The 21288-nt window shown below is 43.9% G+C and overlaps 1 protein-coding gene across 7 annotated transcripts in view; it reads left to right on the top strand.

Annotated features, from left to right (window-relative positions):
• The window catches only part of KCNIP1 (potassium voltage-gated channel interacting protein 1), a 539171-nt gene that overhangs the window by 484513 nt on the left and 33370 nt on the right, over positions 1 to 21288 (top strand). For all 7 annotated transcript variants that reach the window (XM_053295927.1, XM_053295925.1, XM_053295931.1 and 4 more), the window contains one exon: positions 14444 to 14568. In XM_053295927.1, the coding sequence (XP_053151902.1) occupies positions 14444 to 14568 (125 nt within the window). The remainder of the gene's footprint in view (positions 1 to 14443; positions 14569 to 21288) is intronic.

Here is a 21288-nt window from a genome sequence, read left to right as displayed (position 1 = left end):
CAGGTAGGGAGTTCATAGGAAGGGTGTCGGCACAGTCGTCCAGCAGATAAACACTTGTCACAACTCAGATGGCAGAGATGCCCACCTCAGCTAATCTCAAAGCATGGGGGAAATATAAGGTAGAATATTTTATTTTAGATTCCCCAGAGAGAATGCTATTTGGGGCCCTAAAGATGTTTTTAAAAGCACTTCCATTGGAAATAATGGAAGCAGCACACAATGTGAGATTGCATAACAGTCATCAAAACTGGTACTTCCCTCTTGCGCAGCAGTGTTGCTGCTTGTCTTAGAGCCCATGCATTACCCTGCAGAACACGTAAGCTGTTGCAAATTACTCAAATTGGAAGAAGCCAGAAAAAACTATGTCAATCAATTGATGTATGAATGGGGAAAACCAGGATTAAAAAGGAGAAAAGCATACCGTTAGTATTAATGAAAGCCACTAAAGGAACCAAAAAGGGATTTAACAACTCTCTTGCGAGAGAAGGCCAAGCCAATATTAAATGAGAGACCCTTACATTTGTGAAATGGTTGAACTACATACTTGTATAGAAATAGAAGTGCATTCCCCTTGAAAGAGCAGGTGCACAGCTTGGGGGTATTGCTGGACCCAGCTCTGCTTTTGGAAGCTCAGGTGGAGGCGGTGGCCAGAGGTGCTTTTGCACAGCTTTGGCTAGTGCACCAGCTGCATCCCTTTCTTGAGAAGGCAGATCTGGCCACAGTTATCCACGCTTTAGTCATGTCACAGCTAGAAAATTGTAACATGGGGCTGCCCTTGAAGAATATTTGGAAACTGCAGCTAATGCAAAAAGGTTGCAGCTTGGATTCTATCTAGAGTAGCCCAATGTAATCCCATTACACCATTTTGAAAGAACTACATTGCCTGTCAATTTGTTTCTGAGTCAAATTCAAGGTGCTGTTTTTGACCTTTAAGCCCTTAATTGCTTGGGCCCTGGATACCTGAGAGACCACCTGCTACCAAGGGTTTCTGCCGACTTGACAAAATCATGGCAGGTGGGGGGCTCTGCTCCACGTGCCGACAATGAGGGAGGTGCAAGCACAAGGGACAGGGCCTTCTCAGTTATTGCCCTCAGACTTTGGAATGCTCTCCCAGTGGGCATCCGCTTCTCAGTCTCCATTACAGTTTTTAGAAAGCAAGTGAAATCATGGTTTTTAACCCAGGCTTTTATTGTTGTTGTTTTTGTTGCTGCTGCTCTGTATTTTATGGTCCTATTGTGTATGTTTTAAAAACTTTTAATTAGATTTGGATTTTTATATTCCAATTTAATATTTTAATTGTGTAACTGTTCAATAGTCTTAGACTGTTTTAAATGTTTTGTAAACCACCCTGAGATTGTTTAAATGAAAGGCAGTATAAAAATTTAAAGATAGATAAATTAGGATGAGACAAAAGCTTTGATAATTTTAGCTGTTGATATATAGGAGGAGTGGAATGCTATGAAAATGAATAAATTAGCTAATGTAGCTGATGTTCACACTTTCCAAGATAATTAGCTAATACATTTTCTGAAATGGTAGCAGCCATTAACCATCCTTGTCATGGCTGCACCTTGTGACTGAACAGAAGAAATGCACTCTCCGTCTGGAGGTATAAGCAAGGTAGCACTACCTACCACCATCAAAATAATCTGCCAATATAATGTCCTGCAAGTGAGCAAGCTTCATTTTCCTGAGCTGTACTGCTAGCCTGAGCAGGAGAGGTTCTCTTTAAAAGCACACAGGTAATAAGGAAAGTAATCGTCTGGGTTCAGTTCCTATGTTGCTACAAAAAGAAATTTCCCCCAGGAATGTGCTCTGAGGAACTATGAAAGAGAAAGCCAAGGGACAACCAGCTTCAGTGTCCTGACATCACTAGCCAATATGCAAATTACATCCAGCTCCTATTTCTGAGAAGTCAGCTGAAACAACAGGTCACTAAACCATCAAATGCCTGAACTTCAGTTAACTATCTTGTATCTGGGACCTAAGTTCATTTCTCAAATACTAAGGGAAATGACTGGCCACAGCCCTGACATCAGGGCCGGATTAAGCTAGTGCGGGGCCTGTAGCATATGTTATAAAGGGGCCCTAAATTTAAAATAATGCACATAAATAATAAAACATAAATTATTTACTTGCCTAGTAAAGTAATTTGATTTTTTCATTTGCTATATTTTGGAGTATGGGAGACCAAGCTACAAACTCACACTTACTACAACAGTGAACATTTATATACCGTTTTTCAATCAAAATTCTCAAGTGGTTTACATAGAAAAATAAAGAGTTGATAGATGATTCTCTGTCTCCAAAGGGCTCACACTCTAAAAAGAAAAATGTGGTAGGCACCAGCAACAGCCACTGGACAAATGCTGTGCTGGGCCTTCTCTTAAAAGGCACATTTAGCAGAAAAGGGATATTTTCTCTAACATGGACCAAATAAAACAGGTAAAGTTTTAACTTTAATTCCCAGTTGGAAGCCGGGCGTGCCCTCGAAAACACAGGGCCCATAGCAAATGCTACATTTGCTACTACGTTAACCTGCCATAGCCTGACATGGGAAAATCATTCACTCCCTCCGTGCCTGGCTCAGTGCAAAAAAAAAAAAAAAAAAAAAAAACCCTTTAATGCAGAAGATCCTAAGTTAAAGGCTTTTTGCATGTCTGCAGCTTGCCTTCTGTCAGCAGAGGGCTCCACTGGATGTGAGCCAGCTTGACAAAGTATCTGAGAATGACAGTCTGTCTTAACCAGAAAGCAAACAGGAAATGTATTGGAGGGAGGGAGGGAGCAGGCACAGAACCAGGCCATACACCTAAGAAAGGAGGAAGAAGCAATAGGCAAGGGAAGCAGGGTAGCAGTAACACAGCCCTGAAAGAAGGAGCAATTCAGATAGTGGAAAGAAGCAAGGGATTAATGAACAGGATGAAGTAGGACCTAAGGCAAGAAAACTGAAGGTGGCAGCAGCAAGGAGGAACAGCAGGAGGAGGATGGTGCAAAGCCAGCTGGGAATAGGGAAGAAAAACTAATTTCACTGTACTCACCAGCCCATTTAGCTATGACCCTTCTCTAAGACCGAATTTCAACACCCGCAGAAAATGAACATCCTCTTCATTTCAGAAGCTAGGCTATGAATAGGGGCAAAAATGTTTGCCCATTCAATTGGTATCTTCACACTGAATTGGCTTTGTGGCATGGTCATGTAGCCTAATTTGATTAGCTATGCAGTATCATTATCATCATCATCATCATCATCATCATCATCATCATCAACTAACAACTGTATTTATTGGCTGCCCCGTAACAACTGTTCTGTGGGCAGCTCAAAAAAGTAAAACAACAACAACAAAAACATATAATTAAACATCTTAAAATGAAAACTGCAACAAAACTTTTTTAAAAATGTCATGATGATCATGTGTCATGATGTTCATACATTCAGAGGAAAAGCAAATCTGATTGGTTACATGGTATTATGACCTTTCTTTGACGTGGTCTCTGTCTTTTACACTAATGGGCTATGTGCCTGCTCAGAGATCTTGTCGGAATCTAACAAGCTCAATTCTCCTGCTTTGGGCAGGAACCCCAGCCACTGCACCGCTCCTCATCCCTTCAGTCTTTCTTCGTCCGTGCTTCAGTGAACATTGTGGAGTCTGCAGCTTGACAATGAGTAGAATCTATCTATCCACTTTTTGTTTTTTCTCCCTGCTTCTTCGTTTTCTTTCTTTGTTTTTTAAATTTCATTGCATAATAGCCTTTTTTTCTTGGCGTTTGGTGTTTTGGTTTTTACGGTCTTTCCCTTTTTACGGAGCTCCAATCCCAGCTGGGGTGGAATGTGGTGGCCGCCCGGCCTTCGGCGTTTATGCCGGGCAAGACAAATTTCAAGAAGTGTGTTTGGTGTGAATCGAAGATCCCTTTCCCAGATGCTCATACTGAGTGTCTCTTGTGTTTGGGGGAATCCCACATTGTCAAGACCTGTCTTCACAGTCATAAGTTCACAATGCAGGCTTGCAAAAATAGGGCTTCTCGCCTGTGCGCAGCCCTGTGGGACCTGGCTCTCCTTTCGTTGGAAACCTTTTCATTGAAGCGATCCATGAAAATGGCTTCATTGGTGACATCAGAGCATTCAGTGTCGACTCCTGTAGAGGCTGAGAACCTGAGCTCGGTACTGGTATCGACACCCCCTAAGGTTGTCCCTTTGACAACGTTGAGTGTGCCGGTGCGCTCCGAAGATCCTCTGCAGTGTTTGGCTACCTTGATATCAAAATCATCTTCAATTCCTGTAACTTCAGTACATAAGATAAAGAAGAATAAGAAGAAGAAGAAGAGGAAGAAGAAGAAGTTGCATCGTGACTTGCCAGCAGGTCGACACCTCCCTCCTATACCCAAGAGGAAGAAGACAGAGGAAGTTCCTGCATCGGAGGCCCCTGTGGTCAAGAAGACTAAAGTGGCCTCAGATCATCCCATACAGAAGTCGTCGGTGTCAGCACAGCCTAGCCTGCCTGTGGTTGCGTAGTCATTGGGCTTATCCCACGATCAGGCTATCAGGAATAGAGACCTTTCGGTGGCGATGGATGAACTGGGGTATGCTTCATTGGAGGAGGCCTGTTCCCCCACCAAGCCCGCAGAAGATGCATCGTGGCTGCCTAGGCCTCAGTCGCCCCCTCAAAGGCAACAGGAATGTATCCCGCTGAGGGACCATGGTGCCTGTTGGGACTCAGAAGAACACTCCTCATCTTATAGACAGGATTGGTCCTGTGACTGTCACGATCAATCATATCCAGATTGATACCAGGCGGCGGAATATTGCTCCTCAAGTGAAGTTGAGTCTTCTTATGGCGCTTGGTGCTGGGACTTTGGGTCGTGCAATCAATACCAGGTGGACTATCGGTCTGACTACTTGGACTACTTGGACTACTTGGCCTCACCATGGGTCCCATTACTCGGATGATCCCGCATATGGGAAGCCCGTAACAATGAGGGGTTGGCGTGAACCCCCCTCACACTCAGAAGCAAGGCCACATTCCCACTCACCACAATGCTCCCCAAGGGATTGAAACAAGTGTTGCAAACTGCCCCCTTTGGTCCCAGTGATGCAACAGTGCCTATCCAAGTATTGCCGGCAGGACTTTCCACTTCGGTACCGGACAATCCAGATAGCAAACTGGGCTCACCTTCAGGTTCGATGCCCATGGCACAAGATCCTTTGGCTCCCCTGGATCCCGAGTATGAGAGCAATGCTAGCTCCCAGGACTCTGAAGTTGTTTCCCTGGGCTCGTCCCCGCTCAACATACAGTGGACCCGAAGACTGTCTCCCCGTCAGAGGACTTCAATCTGTACTCTGCATATGTGACCTGAATGGCTTCAGCCTTGGGAGTGAACCTCGGTACCCAGCTAAAGGGAGAACTAGACCCGTTATTCAGCCTTATTTATTTGGAGGCCAAAGTACTGGCCTCTTTGCTCCTGAACCCAGCGTAGTTGCGGGTCATGTGGGATCACTGGAAGAAGCCAGCAACTTCTTTCCCAGCCTAACAGGCATTTAGAGAATTTCTACAGGGTGCAATTTGCAGGATGATATGACCTTTTTGAAAAATCATCCCACCCCTAATTCAATTGTTGTGGAGGCATCCTTGCAAAGGACCAGGGGGTTACAGCCAGTCGGCACCGAGTGACAAAGAGGGCAGAAAATTGGACTCTTTGGGGAGAAGGCTTTATTTGGCCTCAGCCCTCCACTTGAGGGTGGCCAATTATCAGGCCTATAATGCCTGATATAACCACTTTGGGTGGGAAAAGATGGGTCCTTTCCTGGATCTCCTCCCACAGGACAAGAGGAATCAGGCAAAAGCATTTTTTGGCGAGCCTATTCAGGTGGCGAAGCAGGAACTTTATTCGGCCCGCCATTCGGTGGAATGTGCGGCTAAGGAGATGGCCACATCCGTGGCGCTCAGATGACATGCTTGACTGCGTCCATCTGGACTGAACTATGAGGCCCATGGTAGGGTTGAGGACCTGCCCTTTGAAGGCTCTAGCCTTTTTTTCTGAGCAGATTGATGACACGATTGAGAAAGTTCAGAAATTGAGGAGCACAGCGCAGTCCATGTCATATGCTTCGTCGGCTACCAAACTGCAGAAAACTGCCAAGTGGTCACCTTATCAACCGCAGAAGGCAACAGTCACCTTCGGAATGGTCCTTTCATGGCAACAAATCCCAGTCAAGATACAAGTCGGGCATCCAGCCCGGTAAGTCAACTTTTTAAAAACAGTGCCCAAATACCTTCTAAAAGAAGCAATGACTCGGGACGCTTCAGGGCTTGCCTGGCCCCATTTTCAGTGAGCTGGGACAAAGTGACTATAGACCAGTGGGTCCTTATGATCATACGTTTGGGCTATGCCATAGAGTTTGCGGAACACAGCCAGTGTCCAGAATTGTGGTGAGTTGGACCAGGAGGTCACTGCTCTCTTGTCAAAGAATGTGATCAAGAAGGTCACCAATCCTGACAGCCCCGGGTTCTATTCCCGATATTTTTTGTACCAAAACCAGATGGTGGTCAGTGCCCCATACTGGACCTCAGGGCCCTGAACAAACATTTGGTCTACAAAAGATTCCGAATGCTGTCGGTACTGACCATTATGACCATCCTGGAAAAGATCATGTGGATGGTTTCCCTGGACTTAAGAGATGCATATTACCACGTCTTGATACACCCTCAGCATTGTCTCTTCCTGCGATTTCAGATAGGGGGGATCCCTTATCAATTCAAGGCCTTGCCATTTGGCCTCATGGCAGCACCGAGGGTTTTTACGAAATACCTGGCCCCGGTGGTGGCTTTTCTGCAGGAGCGAGGGTTGCAGGTTCTACCGTATTTAGACGATTGGCTCATTGTGGCGAGCACCAGATGTGCAGTCCTGGATGCCCTTGAGATCATGACAGACGCATGATTGGTTGGTCAGAGCTCAGTTGGGGGGCACACCTAGAAGGGTTTCATCTGAGTGGCCATTGGTCCCCCAAGGAGAGGAATTGATACGTCAATTATTTGGAGCTGTTGGCCATTTTCAATGCTCTCAGGGGCTTCCTGACCATGACTGTGGGTCACTCAGTGACAATGCAAACAGACAATACAACGGCAAAAGCCTACGTCAATCGACAGGGCAGCACGTCTTCAAGGAGTCTCATGTTTCTGTCTCTGGACCTTTGGCATTGGTGCGTGGCAGTGTCGCCTCAGGTGATTCACATACAAGGTTCCATGAATATCCGTGGACACTCTAAGAAGAATGATGGTGGTCTCCCATGAGTGGGCATTGCACCCAGGTGTTCTCAAGGACATATTTGTGAATTGAGGAGTCCCAACTCTAGACCGATTTGCTTCCTGAGACAATGCACAATGCACCCTCTATTGCTCCAGGGGAGGGGAGGGCGTGGTTCTCTAGGTGATGCCTTCACCCAATCTTGGATGGGCCCTCTACTGTATGTGTTTCCCCTGTTTCCCCTCATTCCGAGGGTCCTGTGCAAATTGAGGGTGGATCAGGCCAGGGCAATCCTGATAGCCCCATGGTGGACCAGGAGGCCTTGGTTTCCAGCCCTGTGACACTTGGCAATGGATTGGAAATGCCTTACTGTTGTACCAGACCTGCTGTCAAAGGAGAAGGGACGGATGCTCCACCTGGGTGTTCGGTCCCTCCACCTGGCAGCATGCAAGGTCCTGCCAACTTCCTGTTGAGATTTAAGGAAGTTTTGGTTGCTGCCAGGAAGCAGTCCACATGAAAGTCATATGATCACAAGTGGACTCATTTCTGTTCATTCGCTTCCCTGCATGGGTTTGATGTGTGTAATCCATCTGTACAAGATATATGTAATTATCTTTTGTCCCTTAGGGAGTCCGGTTTAAAACTTTCATCCCTTAAGGTGTATTTGGCTGCTGTTGTGGTGCTTTCCCCCACCAACCGGGGAAAGCACCACAACGGCAGCCAAATACACCTTAAGGGATGAAAGTTTTAAACCAGACTCCCTAAGGTTTAAAGACCCAGTGATGAAAAGTTTTCTAAAAGGTTTAACACATATATTTCCAGACGATCCTGTCATGTCACCAGCATGGGACCTATCGGTGGTTTTGGTTGGTCTGTTGTGACCGCCACTTGAGCCTTTGGCTTCAATTTATCCCCATCTCCTGACCTGGAAGGTTGCCTTTTTGATGGCTATTACCTCTGCAAGGAGGTTAAGTAAGTTAAGGGCCCTGAGGGTTGACCAACCATACCTTCAATTCCATAAGGACAAGGTCATACTCAAGACAGATTTCCAGTTCCTGCCCAAAGTAGTGTCGATGTTTCACTGTTCATCCCCTCTCACTTTGCCCTCTCAGTTTTTTCCAAATCCATCATTGGATGCTGAGAGGTTACATTGTTTGGACATTCGAAGGGTATTATCCTTCTATGTTCAGAGGTCTGCTTAATGGAAGAAATCTCCTGCCTTGTTTGTTCTGTGCAATGGGCCACGTAAAGGTCTCCCAAGTGTCTGCTCAATCCATGTCCAGGTGGATAGTTTCCACAATTGAGCTTTGTTATCAATTGGCTCATAAACAGTTGCCTGCAATGCTTAAGGCACACTCTGTTCAGTCTGTGGCGGCCTCTGCGGCCTTTGATCGTGCGGTTCCGTTGGACGTTATATGTCAGGCAGCTACCTCAGCTTTGCCCCATTCATTTATCTGTGATTATGCAATTGATGCCAAGGCACAGAATGATGCTGTATTATCATGATCATGATCATGATCATTTTATTTTATTACTTATCAAATTTGTACACCGCCCAAACTTTCATCTCTGGGCGGTTAAAAATAACATAAAACCAGTTAAAAACATATACAAAAAACTTAAAACAATTTAACAATTTAGAAATAAACCAGAGATTAAAACCTAAAAAAAAAAAAAAAAGGAAACGGAGAAGGCTTGGGCGAAAAGATGGGTTTTCAGGTGTTTTATGAAAATTGCCAGAGATGGGGAGGAGTGTCCTGCAATCCATTTTTGGTTGATGTACTTGTTCTGAAATAAAATTCTTCTGGCAGATTACATATTGTTTCTGTCTTTCCTCCTAGTGTAAAAGACAGATACCACGTCAAAGAACAATAGGTTACTCACCTGTAACCTTGGTTCTTCTAGTGGTCATCTGTACTTTTACATGCCCTCTGGTCCTTCCCGCGGAGTTCACTGAAGCTGGACTCTGAGACTGAGGGGATGAGGAGTGGCGCAGCTGCATATAGTGGCCGGGAGCGGGGTTCTTGCCCAAAGCAGGAGAATTGGGAGAATTGGGCAGGAGAATTGGGCTTGTTAGATTCTGATGTGGTCTCTGCGCTGGCACATAGCCCATTAGTGTAAAAGTACAGATGACCACTAGAAGAATCAAAGTTACAGGTGAGTGACCTGTTGTTTCTCCCATGGTAAACAATCCCTGATTGGCTGAGACTAGGGGTTTGCACAAATTGAAATATGTGAATTGATTTGAGATTGAATCGAATCACAGAAGGCCCCCCCCGATCATTGAAATCGATGAATCGGCCCTGAATCACCCAAATCGGGTGATTCACATGCCATTTTGAGGCCCGTTTTGCTGGAAAAACAGGCCTCAAAATAATGTTTCTTTCCCAGAGAGAGCTGGTCTACCAACTGGGATCATCGGATAGGCCAACTCTCCACTCTGGACCTAGCACACCAGCCACGTAGACCTGTCCTCTGAGTTGGGCTGATGTGCCAAGTCTTGAGTGGAGGGCTGGTATACCCACTGATCCAAATTGGTAGACCAGCTCTCCCTGGGGAAAAGTGCCATTTTGAGGCCAATTTCCCCAGCAAAACAGGCCTCAAAATGGCACCGGAATCACCCAAATTCATTTGGGTCAAATCGGGGGTGATTCTTTTCAACCCTGAATCAGGCCCTCTATTTTGAGGATGATATGATTTGGGGCCAAAATTGCGAATCACCCCGATTCAACCCAAATTGATTTGACGGCAAATTGATCTGCACACCCCAGCTGAAGCCTCTATATTTTGTTTGTTTTTAATGCTGCTAATGCAACGCTGAGTGGGGCAGTGAACATACATGAACAGACAAAGGGCAAACATTTGGAGCTTTTTTAGGATACATATTGAGAATTTTTATTCTCCCCTCCATTATGAACATGGCAGGGGGCAGTCCCAATGTTTACACATCCAGTAAATCATACCATTTAGTGGACATGTTGTTAGATATATATTATCTCAGTAGGAAATATATGCAACCCTGAAAGTGTCTCTGATAAGTGTTCCCCCAACCAATCCATCGGCACTTCCAAATACCAAAGAGAACCTGTACAATTTAAAGCATGTATTGTTTCTGTCAAAGTCCTAGGTATATACAATAATAATTTCCAGGCATTCTGCTAATTAACTAAAAGATACAGCCATCAGTTTGCTCTCTCCCATTGGAAAGAGCTGCCTATCAAAACAGGCAATTAACATGCTGTTGCAATTAGATCACCCATTGGGTTGCAAAGCCCTTTACAAAAATAACACTTTATTTTTGCTGGTTTCAGAATCACATTGCACCATTAACTCAGTGATGCGACACAAACTTCACATATCATATTTCTGGGTTGGATTCTTGATATGTGAAATCAGTTAGCAAAATTTGTAGTAACCTAAGTTTTTCAGAGAAAAACTAGAGCTGTCATCTTATGCTGTGTTCAGTATTTAAACAGCTCATGAAATCAGCTATAGGTTCCCCGTCCTCACCCTGAATTAATTTCATTATATTCTTATTGCTCCGTTGTTTCAGTTCTGCAGCAAGCAGCCCTAGCCTAGCGTCAGCCCTGACTCTGCAAGTAAAATATGGAGCATACACTCCAAGATGAATGACAGGGGCCTGATCTTTGTGGCCAACCACCAAATCCTGGAATGCCCTCTCCAAGGGCTCAAGCTTTTTATTGTCAAGCCAAAAGCCACAGCATCTGGGCATGAAGTCATGGGTGCTACAGTATCCCTCAAATGGCCAGTGGAGCTGGAATGCAAAACAATTTGGCTATGAATGCCCTTGACCACTTTATATCCCATAACCTCACACACAAGGTGTGTCCCTCTAGTGCACACATCCGGCTCATATGACGGTGGTATCCTGAGTTTGGTGGTGGCTGGCTGTAAATACTGGGCCTTATTGCTCGACTTCTTGTTCCATGTTTCATTCAACTGGAAAGTCAGAATTGCCCTATCTTTGTGGAGCTGAATGCCAAGGTCCATGCTACGGAACAGCAGCAAAATTAATTGCCGCATTTGTTAATTCTAATGACATCAACACAGAGGGGAAAGCCTTAAGATGTTTACATTTGGTAGTTGGTGTGAACACTAACTCTTTCACTTTGCTAACTTGGAAAACAAAAATGCGTCTATAGACTGTGAATACAGAAAAGTCTTTCTGCACAGCAAAACATTTTGGGAAAATGTTGTTGGTCCATGGCAGTTCTAAAGAATCTGACCATAGAAGGCAAGGTAAAGATGATGAATTACACTCTGGAATTCAAATTCTACATTTGCTGAGAAGTCTAGATTTCTTGTAATGTGACATAGCAATACAAAAATATTATACTTCCCAAGGATTGTATATAGAAGAAAACATGAAAAGAAGTCCTGGACTGTTTTGTTTTTTAACCAATTCAATGGTTACTGCTTAATTTGGAGGGAAAGCACTTTGAGTAGTAACTATTTATGATGGTTATTTACAGTCAGGAAGCTGCTAAAGTCTGAGGTAGGCTAACCCTGGATCTACATTTCAAATATTGGAAGAGTCTGGGTTTTACAACTGCCACCCAAATAGTCTGATGTTCTTGGGGGGGGGGGTGAGGGGGTATGTTTAGTATTGGGAAAACCTAACAGTTACTGGGGACTTTGGCCAAAAGAACCCTGATAGTCCTCTCACACATGGCCACCAGTACTCATGACTGCTAATTATTGAGTAATGATTTGTCAGTGTTGACTGAGTAATAGCTCACTCTGGCCTGTGCTTCTCTTGTCTTCCTCCAGCCGCAACAGCTGCAGAAAGGAGCCTCTGATTGGTTTGGCCCACTTTGTCTGATGTCAAACTACAGTGAAAATCACTGTGGAAGCACAATAGCTATGTACATTGCCCCTCTCACTTCTTTCCTCCTCTTCTATTATTATAGCAATATTTCTAGTGGAATGCTACTGAAGAGGAAAAGACAGAGAGAACAGTGAATATAGGGTTGTTCTAAAATATTCTAATGTCTTTAAAAAACTAGAATTAACAATTAAAATCATTGGCTAGCATCCAGAGCACTGTTAGTGGAAGACAGAGTTCACACAAGCAATTGTCCCCTTCCCACCATCCTCCCTGAAGCCTCAAAAGCTGTTGTTAGGGAATCCTCGACATTAGTGTAGAGATGGCATGGCTGGATGAAGGGGGAGGAAGAAAACCCCAGATAGACCCTCAAGACTACATGAAGATATTTTCTGCTAGCAGGATGTCTCTTTGTGCATCTATCCCTCCCCTAAGAGCATAAGGACAGCCCTGCTGGATCAGGCCCAAGGCCTGTCTAGTCCAGCATTCTGTTTCACACAGTGCCCCATCAGATTCCTCTGAGAAGCCCACAGGTAAGAGCTGAGGGTGTGCCCTCTCTCCTGCTGTTGCTCCCCTGCAACTGGCATTTAGAGGCATCGCCTATAGCCACCAGACTTATAGCCATTGATCGACCTGTCCTCCATGAATTTGTCTAAGTTTGTTTTAAAGCCATCCAAGCTAGTGGTCCTGCAGCCACCCATCCCACACCATTGCCAAGGATCCTTTGACTTCAGCAACTGCTTTTTGGCCAGCTCTAGGGGCTGCAGGGAGGAGTATGGGAAGAAGCAAATTCTGGTTTCCATTAGTATTGCTATGATGCTGACCATTTCCTCTCCAAAGAGTGCCTGCACAATGGAAGCAATTCGCCTTGGCACCAAGAATAGTCCCCATAGGTGGCAAAGTCAGTCAGAGAAGCCCTGTTCAGATGTTCAGAGAGGACTCCCTCACACATGCTTACAAGGCTGGGAGGGGGCCAAAAGTCCCACCCCACTCTTCATGCTTAGAGGTGAACGCTGTAAGTATGACTGCCTCCATTTCTGTGATCAGAAGGCTGGGAGACGGGGGTGCCCCAGCATTCATGGGAGAGTGAGTGACAGTCTGGGGGCGGGACTTCCAACCCCCTTTCAGCCTTGTAAGCATGTCCACTGGTGTTCTTTCTTAACACCTGAGCAGGGCTAGAGTTGTAGTTCAATGTATGTGTGGGTATGACAGAGAGAAAGAAAAGAGAAGTGAGATACCATATGGTTTCACATTGCCTTGTTTGTTATTAATACCTTGTGAATACTGAAGAAGTTGGCCTGAAGAAGGCCCTGAGCACCCTTCTTTTGCAGCAGCAAATTCCCAACAGATGGATGACATTTGCCTAGGGAATTATGATGAATGTTTTGCTACAGGTCCCTGGGCCACCAAAGGTATATATCTGAATTGTATATATAGGTACAAACCTTAGTTTAATACAGTGAATGACCCCTTGGTCATTATAATAAAATGATGCCCTTTGTCCCATCCATGGATAAGCACCACCAATAAGCAAATAGCAACAGCACTCAAACTTACAGGAAAAGGCAGATGTTTTAGTGCAATGATGTTCTGTTTGTTTTTGTGTAATGTTCACTTCAGTGAAAATATTCTGCACTTTGTACACTTCTCCACCCCATTGCTTATCTGCTGTTTTTTACACTGCTAAAAAAACAACACCTGTATGAAGTTCAAACTTTAACCCCATTGAATTCCACGGATCCTTTGCTAATAATATATAATGTCTTCAACCCTTCAAACTCTTTTGTTGCACAGCAAAAGAAAGGGGGTAATTTCCATGCCTGCTCAGTGTCAACATTGTCCACCCTTATCCTAAACATCATATTACTTGGAAGTAAGTTCCATTGATTTCAATGGTACATACTGCCATGCAGATGTGCTTGGGATCTCAGCTTTTGTCCACTGTGTTTAAGCATGTCTGGTTCACGATACACTTAAACCCAGAAACAACTACAGTATACTCTATGTTATCAGTACTGCTTTGAAATATTACCAAATTGAGCCACATTTTCAAGTCAGTGTTTATACATTTAGGTATTTGTTGAATAGAAGCATTTTATAATCTGTAAAAATGTCTTTATTGGATGGAAATATCTTAAAAGTCTTTTGAGTACAATAGTGACTTGTGAATCCTAAAGAGAAATTTTGAGACATTCTTCTATTTCTTGGTTTTGATTTTATTTGAAAAGAACCTGGTTGGAATTGTGTTTTATTTTTTACATTTAAGGATTTTTTCAAGATTAATCAGAATTACATTTAACTCCTTCCATCACCTTCATAAACAGTGCACCAAATAACTTTTTCTTCCTTTGGTTTTAGATAAAACTGAAGATGAGTTAGAAATGACCACAGTATGTTACCGGCCTGAAGGACTGGAACAACTTGAGACACAGACTAATTTTACAAAGAGGGAACTTCAAGTGCTTTACAGAGGATTCAAAAATGTAAGAACACAAACATTGATGATTATAGTGATGTGGCTGGCATTTGAAGTTGTTGTGGTGCATTAATGTGCTTTTAAACAGAATATATATATATACATATATATATATATCTTGTTTCAGTAGCCAAGAGATCTTAGGCTTGCTTCAAACTGCATAAATGTTTTTCATGACATCATCACAATGTGTTTAAAACTATAGCTGGATATTAAATATGCAGTTCATGAATTACTCAGCAATTGTGACCTGTTTTTCCACTCACCTGATGTTCAAAATGGATGGCACACAACTATTAGTGGTTGGAAATTTCAAAGCAGTATTTATTTTCTATTCCTTGATTTTGTCAAAATCAGGGGTCTACAGATTTAGGACCAGCTCATTATTCAGTCATCATTTGTGCTCTCTGCCACCACTACCACCCTTTCTTCCTTCAGATCCTTTTTTGGCACACAGGCAGAGGGCTTAGGAGAGAAGCGAGTCTTTTCCTTTTGTATTGGAATACAAGGAAGGTATGAAACAGTAGGAGCCTCATTTCTACTGCTCAGAAAGGATTCCTGCTGTTGCTTACCTTCTCAAAAATGGCAGTGGAAATGAGAAAGAGATCTCTGTGGTGCTCTGGGGAGGAAATCTGTGTGGTGCTAGGGGTCCTGCTTGCCAGAAGGCTGGGGACACTCACCACTGGTATGCTGGTAAGTGAGTTTGTGACTGCCTGGCCATCATAATGCCAGACCTGCAGTCAGTGCAGTAGCACACTGTGAGCAGAACCTCCTTCTGTGAAGTCCGTTCACGTAAGTGGCCCTTGCACAAAGCGGAACATGCTTCTACCAACAGCACATCACTGTGCCAAAGGTCTAGATTTCTACCTACTGTAAAAAATTAGAAGCACTGCCAGTTTGAAGTATCTTGGAATTGACATCTTGATGATTGTTTCTATTTCCTGACTGGAGCAGGGAATGTGTATTGTGTCCAGATTTTTGCGGTTTGTGCTCAGCTTCAAAACTGATTGCTAAGAATTTGGACCTTTTAAATACAGGTTGTAACACAGGTATCAGTGCTACTGGTCACACTGGAAAAGTTCTATGCTGGGCACAACAATGTTGCTAGAAGGAATTGCAGGTAGTAGTGTTTGATTGGAAAGCTATAAAAGAGAAGTTGCAGCTGTAGAATCAATGCCAAACCAAAAGAGGGTTTGATGTGGCTTCCTCAAGGCTCGGTGCTGTACTGCTTGGATGTAAGAGTAGGAAACAGAATGCTCAGCTCAGAATGGCAAAATGATGGAAGACAGGATGTGAATGGGTAAAATGGATGAACAGCTGGAAAAATTTGCAAGGGTAATTGAAATGTAGTACATCAAGAAAATCAAAACAACTTGCAGGAAGTCTGGTGGTCTGAGCCGCCAGCCTTACTGAGGCCGCCCCAGTGGCATTGCCTCGGCCTGGCAAAGCTCTGGAGGCATCCTGAGGCCCCAGGGGGGAGGAGGCGAAGGGGCATACCTGCGTGAGTGACACTCAAGAAGCTGCGGAAGGCACAGATGTCCAGGAAGCTCCTGGGAGTGAGGGAGGGGGACCCAGTGCAGTCTGATGATGTCAGCGGTGTGCCTCCGGGAGAGGGGAGGTGGCCAAGCGAGGGAACTGGGATGCCATAGATGTGGCTTGTATATTCTTGATCGGGGCAATAAAGAGGGGTGTGGCCAATAAAGGGTGGCTGGGGCTGTATGATTTGCACAGGATTATGTAAATGGGGGCGTCCAATAAGGAGGAGGCAGGAGATAGTGAATCACAGGCCTCCAGAGAGGGGCTGTGACAGAGACCAACGCAGGAGGAGGATTAGGGTGATGAACCACCCCCTCCACTGAGTTTTCTGAGACCTAACCCCCAAAGACTCTCCTTGCAGCCAGAGGGGCAGGTGGATCTGTTCAGCCACAGGTATATACAAAATGGGGAGAACTGAGTAGATACTTTCACTGCTAAACATTTTTTCTAGAATCCACAGAATGAGAACTAGTCAGCAATATGACAATATTGTGAAATGGCAATTGCTGTTACCGGTTGCATTGATAGGAGCATTTCTTCCAGGACATAGAACTCATATAGACAATTAAAATCTGCTGGGGCAAGTGTCATCACCCTGGGGTGGCTTTGTCACCTATTTTATCTTGCTAAGTAGCAAGCAAAGCTACTTAGATCAGAAGCAAATGTGTGCCAAAATCTATGATAGAATGAGTGGTAACATACCACCACTCTGGATTTATTGAGAACAGTAGTAGTGTTCCACAAAGTTTATTCTGCTTCACATGAAATATTGATATCCTGAAAGATAGGAGTTGAGATGGGTTTGACTAGGAGTGACTTTTACAATTGCCACCTTTGCTAATGGTTCATGTACAAGTAATGATCTTGTACAATGTAATGATCTTGTACAAGTAACACTGCAGACTAGCTGACAGATATGGTTAAGAAATTGGAGGAGAGCTGATCTTGTGGTAGCAAGCATGATTTGCCCCCTTTTCTAAGCAGGGTCTGTCCTGGTTGCATATGAATGGGAGACTACATGTGAGCACTATAAGAGATTCTCCTTAGGGCATGGGGCTGTTCTGGCAAGAGCACCCTGGAAGAGAAGGTTCCAAGTTCCCTCCCTGGCATCTCCAAAATAGGACTGAGAGAGAACCTTGCCTGAAATTTTGGAGAATCTGCTTCCAGTCTGTGCAGACAATATTGAGCTAGATGGACCAATGGTCTGACTCAGTATAAGGCAACTCCCTATGTTCCTCTTAGCATGGATGGGGTAGGAAACATTTACCTGCTTATTTTATGTGTATCAGGCCACAGGAGCAAGGTCAGGAAAAAACAAAGGTGGCAGACCTGGTGACTTTTAAACCTTGTTTTATTGTGGACCCCCTTCTTGCTTCTTGAGGCCCACCACCTTTTCTTACCTTATGATAACTGCGGGGGAGGCCACAAAGGCATCTAAATTCAGCCTAAATTTCCTCTGCATGCTGTGCAGCTGCTTTGGAAGTCCTGAAGGGCTGCAGTTTTATTTTGGCATTCATTAGTCCTTGCTTAGGAAAAGATTCTCAGCATTTTTTTCCTGTTATGTTGCTTGTGGTTTGGGGGACCATCCGAAGAACTATGGACCACTAATACCCAAGGACAAGAGTTTAAGAATCAGTGGATTAGATAGAAGAAACTATAACAAATGATTTACCATGCAAGCAGAAAGGACAGAAACAAGAAAACAACTGTAAGCTTTTTTGACATTATGCACGATTTATATCCTAGTGCACTGAAACTTCAGGAAGGAGGATCTGGAAATGCTGAAAAGTCAGAGCCTTAAGCCCTTCATTTGTGCTTATAATTAATTACAAACTGAATGTTATTTACTCCAAATTTTGATCTTAGTTTAAAATAGATATGCTGTATTTGTCATAATATGTATTTTGATCTCTAAAGGCATTGTATACACTGTTCATGGAGATAAAAGACTAACAATAATCCAAACTGCAAAATGAGTACAGGGCTATCTAATCTCATCTCTACTTCATCACAGAACTTGGAAGGTTTATCTTTAAAATACTGAAATAAATGTATACTGTAATAGGCTAAAAATGAAAGGCAAGCCATTTCATATTACAAGTGTTAATTGATACGGTGGTTGAGTTGTGATCGTGCAATTGCTTCATTACTCATGCAGACCTTGATGATTTTTTTAAAATCATAGGAATGTGTTTTGCCATGCTTCCTCTCAATCTGTTTTCCAAAGCTTTCCACTGGCAAGATAGATCCAAATCTTGGTGCATGGTAAACAAAAAATATTCCCATTTCTCTGGACTCCTACAGGAGACGTTACTCAAACTATATCAGTCTCAAGTTTGCTGGGGCAAAACTGACAATCTGAGTGAAAGGATACTTGGTATTCAATGGTATCCATGTTTTAAAAAACAGGGTTGCATATACATCCCTCCAAGCATTTAAGGAGTTTCCCCCTCAAGTTTCTGTCCCCAAAAAACATATTTTCTCCCACCCCTCAAAATTTTAGTGATGAGCACCCCTTTAACAAAGTATCAGAAACCCTACATTATAGTACATATCTCTCTGAGAGATGCAAGTACCCTTAAAATGTGCTCAAATGTGTTTTTCCATTTTGGAAATGGTTGCTTTCAGTTCAAATCTCTGGAATTTAGATGATGTATCTGTTGCGTAATGTCCTTGTTTTGGATGAATCAATCAGATTAGGGGGGAAGAGGAAAAAAAGAAAAAGGAAAAAACCAACTCTACACTCCAACACTTGCTTTAATTTTTTTATTTTCTTTTTAAGAAGTGCACACACTCAAATTTATAGGATCTGACATTTATTCAACACTTAATCTTTCCTGGAAGTAGATATATCTATACTGAAACGGAGTTTTGTGGAATGGTCCTTAAAGTCAGATGTGGGCCTCTTAGAGAGGGGCACACAGTTGCTAAAGGAGGTGTGATCTCCCTGACATCCTGCAGAGTGGATTCCTGCCTGAATCCATGCATTCCAAATGAACAGCAAGCAAATAGCTTTCTGACTCATCCCTTGTGATTTTTGTCAATGCTGAGGAAGAATGGCCATTGTTTCTCCTAAGGATTTTGTGGACAAACAGATTTTTTTTTGAACTCGTGTTCCTCAGCCCATGTTAAGGATGGCCCAGGGAGTGGATTATTAAGTTGTTAGAAGATTCTGTTGTTAGAAGTTAGAACTCTGATCCCTTCACATGATCGGAAAGAAAGGGTTTGAGGGAGAGCAGGGAGGAAGCCTCAAAAAGCTTACCTCCCCACAAATGGCGAATGCCTCTGGTCTGGGTGCGGAGATTGCATGCCCAGATGTGCAACTGCCTTCTCTTGCAATGTGGAGAGTTGGGGGGGGGGAGGATGCATCACCCTGACCCCTGGAACTCCCATAATGCACTGCTTGAGTGTGCGGTGCATTATGGGGATTCCTGCTATACTAGCCAGGCGCTCCACAGTCTCCCATCCCTGGCTGCAAGCAGCAAGCAGCCAGGGCTGGCAGACAATCAAAAAATGGGGCTAAGGGAGTGCTTGCTCCCTTAACCCCATTTAAGAGGGTGACTGGCTTGGCAGGTTTGCTGCCAAGGTGCTGCTGGGATCGGGCGCAATCCTGTCTGTTCTCACATGGCAGGCAAGACTGAGCTTGGCTTCGTTAGCCTGGGCTTCCCTGTGCTTGAGAACAGCCTCTCAGTATAACTCTGTTAGAGAAGTTGTGTCTGTGTGTAATCTTTGAGGACTGAACCAAATCATCCAAATCCAACTGTTTTGTAAATTACCTTCTCTTAAGCATTCAGTTTGGGTCCCCCCCCCCCCGCCCAGCTTTCAAAAGAACACTGACATGTTGGAAAACTGACGGACATCCAGAGTAGCCCTCTGCTGATGCAGCTGGGTTTACCATTGCATGTGGGTGTGTGGGTGTGATTTGGGGCCATTACTCCTTCCATGTGCAGCTGCCTGTGCCTCCTGAAATTATGTCCCTGAGGGCTGGGGGATGCAATACCCTAACCCATGTATTATTGTTATAGTGCCACCAGGGTGCCTGGCAGCTTTACAGAATCACATGAGCATAGCATGCCGCCACTGCTTCAAGAAAGTAACAAGCTTCTTTTTGACAGTAGGCTCAGACAGGAGAAGGGAGAGTCAAGTAGAATAAGAGAAGTGAGATGATAGGTCATAGGTAGCTGTAGCTAGGTAAACTCCTAGACTGATTTCCTTTTGTATGTTACTGAAAATGAAAAGTGTGGGCCCCCAGATGAAGAGCCACAGATGGGCCAAGAAAAAAAGGACAAGAAATCTATCATAATAATTGCTTTTTGTTTTAGAATTCATGGACTGTGTGGGAGCACCCAAGGGCCATATAGCTAGACAAATCCTATTTAAGGAAAACTCTGATTGGATTGCTGAGGCCAGATTCCCAGCATTGTTCCCAAGACTAGAGGGAGGAGGGGAGGTAAATAAATCAGGAGGTAGGTAGAGCTCAATTAATGAGAGAGTGCTGGGCTTTTCTCTCTCTTTCTCTCTCGTTTGCTCTCTAGTGAAAACTTGCCAGATGTCCGAATTTAACCTAAAAAGTTCCTGTTGGGAGGGAGCGTGTATTCTCTCTGGCAGTACAAGTCTAGAAGTATGGACCTGCATCAAAATGTTGCACTATATCCCTTGTGTGCATGTCTTTCCTGAGCCTGTGGCTGAGCATGGTGACAAAACAAAAAGTTAGCAACAAAGACAAGAGTCCCATTCTAAATTGAGTCTGTTGTCATGTGTGAATTTTTATTGTTCGTTGTTGTTGTTGTTTGTTGAGAGGGTGGCACTGGTGCTCAGTCCAAGCGCCTTTTCAACCAGCCCTAAAGCTTCAAGAGTTAATGTTAAGAAGCAAGGCTCTACATGCTATAGTATAGCGTGATCTACAGTATGTTTCTACTGATCTGAACCTCCAGATCTGTACAGTTGGAGAGTTGTGAGGAAATTCCTTCAAAACTTGCTCACTAGCACTTGGCGAGTGGGGGGGTAACTTTATAACACAGAGATTAAATGGCAAACCTATTCGCTTACAGAAATAGAATAAGGTTAAATGAATGGTGTGGGAGCCCCAGAACTTCAGAATTTTCTTCCGTTATTATTTTCTTCTGTTCTTCTGTTATTATTACACAGCTTTCCTGTTGTATTCTTGCTAGTTATCTTTTGTGTTTTGTTG

The sequence above is a fragment of the Hemicordylus capensis genome, chromosome 2 (assembly GCF_027244095.1).
Source record: "Hemicordylus capensis ecotype Gifberg chromosome 2, rHemCap1.1.pri, whole genome shotgun sequence".
Taxonomy (NCBI): Eukaryota; Metazoa; Chordata; class Lepidosauria; order Squamata; family Cordylidae; genus Hemicordylus; species Hemicordylus capensis.
Note: the sequence above shows the minus strand (reverse complement) of the source record. Positions and strands in the feature narration are given on the sequence as shown.